Below are 7753 nucleotides of genomic sequence, written 5' to 3'. Positions count from 1 at the left end.
AGAAATCCTCAGGTAGAGGAGGCTAGACCTTCAATGCTCCGATTGGCAGGGTGCCATCCACTCTGCCACAGTCTGTTACTTCTCTGCTGGTCTAGGCTGAGCCCAGAATGTCAGAGTGCTGTGGCCTCTTGTTCCCTACTACTAACTGTGCTGAAATATCAAAGGACACGTTAAGAGTGACAAGCTGGGCTGGAGAGAAGGTCCGTCCACCAGCGAAGCATCGTCCAGCTGTAGATATGCTTCGGCCCTCTCCACACTCCTTGCCTTTCCTCAAGTCATCTGGTGATAGCTGGATCAGCTAGGTACAAGCTGTGAACCCCTGGCAATGTAAAGGACTGTTGCAATCATGGGGACAGGCCTGGATTAGTGATGCCAGTAAGAAAAGTCGGGTGTATGGGAAGAATTCGTAGTGTCTGGTGACTGAAAAGCTGGGACATACCAAAGTCACCTGTATTGAAGTTGAGGTGCCTGGAAGAGCATCTGTGGATAGGGCCATGGTTAGCCCCAGGGAGAGGAAAGCTGAATTAGTGTCAGGTAAAGATGACCCAAACGATGCAGGAATGTTCAGAGAAATGGAGCTATCCTCAGGAAACTGTCTCTTCCAGTCTTAAATACCACTAGGGAAGTAGGTATTTTTAATTAGACGACTCACAAGATTTAGAAAATCTTTTTGTAGAGACTCCCACTGCGGGACATATGGCGTGTTCAGGCACACGGCTCTAGCTGCTCCATCTGGGAGGTGAGCAAGCCTAATTTTAGACAGCCCAAAGCGAGTGTCTCAGAGATTAGATCACTCATCTTCCCTAGAGAAAGCTCCCCTGCGCGCTCATTAGCAACTTCCACATGGCAATTGCTCCGTGTGCCGACTTGCACATATTTTACATTAAGAGAGGAGTGTACATTAATTGTACAAGGTAATAGATGTATGAGTTGTTCAGATTCCAAATAGTTCTTTAAAAAATTACTCACAGTTCAAACAAAACCTATTACTAACCACTGACTGTTTGAGGCAGAGGTAAAGTATAAGTGAAAATGTCTGTGCTGGATAAATACTAAGATTCCTAAGGGTTATTCCAGAGCCAAACCGAAGGACTTAAACAAAAATCAGAGATGGCCAAGGACTGTGTGCCATCTGCAAACTGTACTGCTAGACTACGGAGCCAGCTGATGAAAGGGTCATCAAAAACATGACAGTCGAGTTCTATTGCTATAAACCATGTAGTGGGATACTTAAAATTCACAGGGTTACTACCCAAAGTTATCAGGCAACTAATATGTATGGGAAACAAGCTATAACCTTTGGAGATTCTGAGCTCCAAAGAGTTTACAAAAACAAATTTTATGAAAAAACAAAAACAACAAAACAGACTGGTCTCTCGGGAATGGTTTCCTAGTGGGTGGCTTGTTGCTGGTTTGTTACCTTGACCACAGCCATCTTTTGGCATCTTTGGGAATTAGTTCCTGGATCCCTGAGGGGGACCCGAGTAACCCAGGTGACCCAAGCGCTTGGGAAGCTGTGAATGAGTTACATGCAAACACACTATCAGTTTCTTAGGACTTGGGCACCCACAGATTTTCCTGTGTCTTGGATCACAGATACTGAGATAGGAAATAGGAAAAGGGAAAATCGGCTCTCACAGTCACATTTGTGACAGCCATGGTGTGACTTCCTAAAGGTGTCACTTATGTATGTTGTGAGCATGAGTGTATCTGAATGCGTGTGGAAGCATCTGTCGCTGGGAATCTTCCTGCACCCAGGCAGGGTGCCAGTCGAGCCAGAGTTAGCCACTTGCTCCAGTCCTCCGCTGACCATTACTATTGGTTTATAGACACTAGGAAAATCACAGTGTGAAACTCCACCGTGTGGTACCTTCTTCACAAGGTTTCAGTGATATCAAGATACCTGACCACCAACTGCTCAGCAGACAATGCACTTTGTCAGCTCTTAAGTAACCATTCTTGAAGTAAGGACCAGAGATCAAATGATGTGTAACCCACAAGGGCATCACGTGACGATTATCGACATAAGAAAAGTTAATTTGACAATGTCAGTGTTTTCTAGTCTACTGTTTCTAGCATCAACAATTCTGGAGAACTTGTTAGAAATATGGTTAGGAAACTGCAGACGTGAAGCCCAGATGTCTACCAGTCTGTATTACAGGCTGAATTATAGTGGGTAACTCACAGCATCTTTGACCAAAAAGATAGATGAGTGAAAATGATCAAAAGGGCTGAAATGATGTAAATCGTCTAACATATCTGAAGGTTCTTCACAGGTGATGGGTAGTGGGCAGCACTCTGGTCACCAAGCATAAGCGCACAGGAACAAGAATGGAAACACAGGTCTAGTAAGAGAAGCTGACTGCATTGTGGACAATGGCGAGCCCTTGGAACAACCCTGCAGGGTGTCCAGGCTTCGTCTTGGCTCCACAGATTTCAGATTTCACAGGAAAAGGAATGAAGTGTATTCTGACCTAGCACACCTCAGGGCTTACTGATCCTCAAAGTTTCTCTATTTTAGTTAGTACAAAGAAAGCAGCAGGCTTACGTTGCTGATGGCTGCCATTCAAACCCAGCTACCCACATACGGTCCCCTTCATGTTACACTGCAGAGCTCTGGAGGGAGGAGAGGTGCTGTTCGCAACACTGGACCACACAATTGGGCATTCCTCTAAGTGACGGCTATGAATTTTTTCTCAACTTCTTGGCATTTACTATTCGTCTTTCAGTAATTCCTATGTCTGAGGACAGGACAACCTTCCACAGGAGCAACAAGAACCAGCACGGTAAGAAGACCATTGCCAGGAGGCAGCAGGCAGGGGCTCTGATCTCGCTATGCTGACATGCAGAACTCTGTAGGACAAAGGATTTCTAGGCTTCCATTTCATGACACGTAACATTACTGAGGGTGAAGTCTTAGGAGGTTGGCCCTAATAATTCAGAAAATAAATTTTACTTAATATTAAATCCCCAAACTGCCATCCTTGGAGTTAAAGATTCCAGTACTCAGCAGGGGCTTGGAGGTCTGCTTCTCCTATTTACACGGGAGCCTGAGTCAGTCGCAGACCAGGAAGTGAACAGACGCATTAAGCCATTTCCCCTCAACTTAAGGACAGTATGAAACAGATCCAAACGTGGAGTATGTTTGACTATACGAGACTCCCAGACAAAAGAACTTACTTGGGATGAAGCCTTCCATGTGTTTGAAGACACTCATCACTGTGGTGTGACAGTGACAAGTCCACGTGTATTCAGCGGCCATGGAGCAACTTACTCCCAGGCACTGTGTAAGTCTAGGTGTGGGAATCTGTACAGACGCCAATTTACAGCATATACCAGTGTGCCTTACTGAATATGGCTCAACAACAAGGCAGCATGGAATTACCAGAAAGATACATATTTGGAGAGGGGCAGCTCTGAACTCCACATCAGCACCTTCCAGCCATGTCATGTCAGGTAATTCCATTTTAAGTATTAGGGTGGGGAGTGAGGCTTGGCTCGCTCTTCAAGATTGTTGTAAAATCCTAACCATACAGCAGTTAGTAGTTACATTATTAATATTCAGGCAAGAATCTAGAAAACATTATAGATATATTTTCTTAAAAAAATTTCTTAAAAAAAGACATCTGTTAAGAAGTCCAACACAACCTTCAGTATGTGAATGGCACCTTTCCCGCTCAGTGTGTGGCACTCGCCACACGTCAGAGTGGCTAGGCTGGGCTTCACTTCTGCAGGTGGTTTATGGAACTCACAACATCTTTCACTTTTCTTCCTGAGTTTGTTTTTCAGCAATTTACTGCATTCAGTGTAAGAACTACAGACATCGCTCACGCCTTTAAATCTAACTTGTTATGTAATGTGGTGAACCATCCCAGTAAGTGACAGCTTATTAAAAAAGAAACCTCCAAAATTCAAGACACATTTAACATATGGATTTTACAATAAAGTTTATTAGCTGTTCTCCTCTTTCTCATAAATGGAATGGATAATTCTTTACAACCCAGTACTCATTTAGGAAATTTTAAAGAGTTGCCAAAATCACATATCGAATAAACAGTTCCAAAGAGCAATGGGAAGCCAAATGATATTAATAATGGGCTAGAGAAACTGACTTCTGAAGGCATCTGCCGCTTACTAACCTTTCTCAAGTCGTTTACTGTAAGGCCTGTGCGATTCTAGTTCAGCGCAGCTACGCAAGATGAAGTGTCTGGGGGAATCTCAAAAATGGAGTTTGTCTGTCTATTAATAAAATGAGGAGAACTAGAAGGAAAGGCAGAGGACCGAAATCAAACTCCATGACAAGAACACAACACTGACAGTAAACCTAGGAACCTTCTGGAACTTCTGTAGGAAAGAGGAGAACAGGCCTGATGCCTACTCACAACCTCATCTCCTAGAGGTTTCTCCTCACCGCCACCGGACGCTTGTCTTCAGTTCACATGATTAAGGACGGTAAGTCTCATCAATTAATATTTAATTTAAAAACCAAACAAAAAGTTAGAAGTAGGTGGCAAAAGAAAAATATATTTTAAATATATATATATGTTTGTGTGTGCAACTATGTAAAGAAAATAATTCCCATAGTTACAGAGTTTAGTTAAAGAAAGTTTTATATATATTTTTATATATTTTATTATAACAAAATAGGCAGTTATTGTGGGTAAAATAGTCATTAAAATCTGACCCCTCCCTAAGCATACATTAAAATTTTAGGCTATGAATTGGACTCCTTCCCACTGCCACGATTGCTACAAGTCCACTGAAACCCTTTCTTGTCTGCAGTTGTGTGTGTAAAGTGAGCTCTCTGCGCCTGACAGAGCCGTAACCACAGTGTACGGACAAGGCTCGAGAGCTACTCACTCCCCACAGTGCTGCACTTTTCCATGGTTAGTCCTGGCACGTGTCCCAGGGGAGGGCACACAATAAAGACCTGCCACGAATAACAAACAGCCCTCCTGAAATTATGAATTAACTCAGACATTAATTTTGAAATAAATCCCTATTTTTCTTATTTGTTTTTAATGAAATCATTACTTTAATAGCAGAAGTCAATTGAGGAAAGAACTTGAGAGCTAATACACTGGCCAAACCATGCTATTAGAGTTAAGCGTGCACAGTTGCTCAAGGTCCACCAAATCGTTGATTAAAACCACTTTTCTTTCATTTGTACTGAAATTGGAAAAGAATGTATATAAAGCTTTTCTGAAAATCTCTTAAAGTTAACTTTCCCTTAAACATTAAGGAATTTTACAATTTTGCATCTCCCCAAACCCTAGATAGCTGGTCAGGCCATTCATCTTCAGTTCTGAAAAGTGGCCAGAAACCTAGTAACACAGAATAGTACAGATGATGCAACATGAAGGGACACGGATGTCAAAAAAACAGGCACAAGTGCCAACCGTGAGGAGGGGATCTGTGTCAGTGTGGAGGACACTGAAGACAGACTCCAGAACAGGGCAAGAGATGAGACCATGGAAAGAAGAAAGAGCAACACCCGTCTTCATAGCTTCTCTTTCGCTGGGACCCAGATGTAAGGCCCAGACTGCTCCTCGATGATCTGCTTCACTTGGTTGTAAATGTCCTCCAGCGTGTCCCCCTGTACAATAGCTGCAAGGACAGAAAGCACAAGCGCACTGCACATTAGTCGTTGTCTTTTGCCAGCAATGTTTCTGCTGAGGTGGGAGATGACAGTGACTATTTGTTTACAACTGTCAGTTAGTTAGTTTTACTATTTGTACAAAACACATAACCTCAGACCACAAGTGAGGCCCGCATTGTCTCTATCCTTTGTTTAGTGTGCTGACCATCGAACTTGTATTAGCGCTCCTGCTTGCCTGCTCGCTCGCTCGCTCTTCTGATGGTGCGGGGGACTGAGGAGGCTAACTGTATGCTCTACCTCTGATTTAGGTCCCTCAGTTGTTAGTTTTATTATTTTAATACAAAATATTTATTTCCTTGAAATTATTATTATTATTTCCCACCAAACTTCTGTGGCGGCCCCAAGATAGACTCTGAGGAAAGCCAGCAGATTCCGCACTCTGCAGAAGTCTGAAGTGTATCACGTAGACGGAGATACTCAATCTGTATCTTAGTGTCAGAAACTATTAAAATCAGTATTAGAAGGCTTATTCCCTGCCTGAAATAATGTGTAAATAAAAAATGATGACACAGCATATGTCATGATACATATTTGTAATTTTACAACTTGAAAGGCAGAGGCAGGAGGATTATAAATTCTAGGTCAGCCTGGGCTATACAGATAGATCCTTTTTCAAAAAACACAACAAACAACAACAAAATGGTAACAATGACTAAGAACTAATTATTTAGATAACTGGAGTCTCTAGATCTGTAAGGATCAAGGGTTAGTTAATACAACTAAAAAGGATTCAGCATGGAGCCAGGAGGTGGCTTAGAGCAACCCAGCCTATCACTCGGGAGATCCAGGCAGTTCTGTAAACTCGAGGCTGACAAGGTCTACATCCTGAGACTGAAAAGCAGCAAGTGTGAGTGGGTGTAAGGAAATCACTATGTTTCCTGTGGCCTGAGACATCTGTGGAAAAATGCCAAATGGAGATGTTAAGTAGAATTGTCCACATTGGCGAGGGAGGTTAAGGATACTGTAAGGAGGAATTACGCACACACAAAAAGAGCTTCTATGCAGCTAAGAATGTTTGAGTAATCAAGTTTTAAGTTTTATAATGTTTATGAGTATCAGTTCTGTGAAAGTTCTCATTTTGAGCTACATATAGGTATCCTTTAATATCTGTGAAGACAGATATATGGCAAACGCCATTTCTGTGACTGGGTCACAGTGTTAACAGGGTAGGCCCACAGTGGCAAGCAGTGAATTATTCTGAGGAAGGACAGCTGCTGAAGTGCACTGGGAAACACATACTTTACTACAAAAGTCATGGTTTTCCCTGGGTTGGAAGAATGGAGGTCAAGCCCAAGATACCTTAGCCATAACTGTTACAACCAACACCACTAAATGAATGGTCCAGATTGGTGCCATAGCACTGCATGACAGAGAATCAATGCCACTTCTCTGACATGCCTGCCCCAAACTAACCCAAATCTAAGGAGATTCCGCAAGAGAGCTGGCCTTCATTCTTAAAGAATGTAAGGTGGCGCACGCCTCTAATCTCACACTTGGGAGGCAGAAGCAGGAGGATCTCTGTGAGTTTGAGGCCAGCCTGGTCTAAGAGTTCCAGGACAGCCAGAGCTACACAGAGAAACCCTGTCTGGAAGCCCCTCCCCACCAAAAAAAAAAAAAAAGGTTGTCAATGACTGACTAGGAAGTAAGGGCTCAATCAGTGACATGTCCAGTACAACATGTGTTCCTGGAGTGGATCCTGCCAGTTGTTGTTTTTTCTCTTTTTTGTCATCTAACAAGTGCCACTCCTGGGGAAAGCCTGGATGGAAGGGTGACGTTACCCATGTTACATTTTCTGAGTTTGATCAGCAGCACTCTCACCATGGGAAGATATGAACAAATACTCAAATACCCTCTTTAAAGGACTTTTTGAAAGTCCTTTAGAAGTAAAGGGCATCTGTTTGCAACTTACTCTCAGATGCTCCAGAGATAAAATGTTAACATCTGGGAAATCCAGGTAAAAGGCATGCCTCCTGCAAGGTCTCTCTGTGTAGCCCTGGCTGTCTGAAACTCACTCTGTAGACCAGGCTGGTCTTGTAGATCTGCTTGTCTCTGCCTCCCGAGTGCTGTGATTAACGGTGTGAGCCATTCCGTTCT

The 7753-nt window shown here is 43.0% G+C and overlaps 1 protein-coding gene across 22 annotated transcripts in view; it reads right to left on the bottom strand.

The window, feature by feature from the left end:
* Nucleotides 1-3921: 3921 nt before the first annotated feature.
* The window catches only part of Dlg1 (discs large MAGUK scaffold protein 1), a 202381-nt gene continuing 198549 nt past the window's right edge, over nt 3922-7753 (bottom strand). For 17 of the 22 annotated variants that reach the window (XM_029544623.1, XM_021209526.2, XM_029544614.1 and 14 more), the window contains one exon: nt 3922-5607. In XM_029544623.1, coding sequence (XP_029400483.1) covers nt 5501-5607 — 107 coding nt within the window. In that variant the 3' untranslated portion in view covers nt 3922-5500. The remainder of the gene's footprint in view (nt 5608-7753) is intronic. The other 5 variants (XM_021209522.2, XM_021209525.1, XM_029544617.1 and 2 more) reach the window with 1 other exon arrangement.

The sequence above is a fragment of the Mus pahari genome, chromosome 12, assembly GCF_900095145.1.
Source record: "Mus pahari chromosome 12, PAHARI_EIJ_v1.1, whole genome shotgun sequence".
NCBI classification, from domain to species: domain Eukaryota; kingdom Metazoa; phylum Chordata; class Mammalia; order Rodentia; family Muridae; genus Mus; species Mus pahari.
The sequence above is the reverse complement of the archived record's forward strand: the minus strand, read 5'-3'. Positions and strand labels throughout refer to the sequence as shown.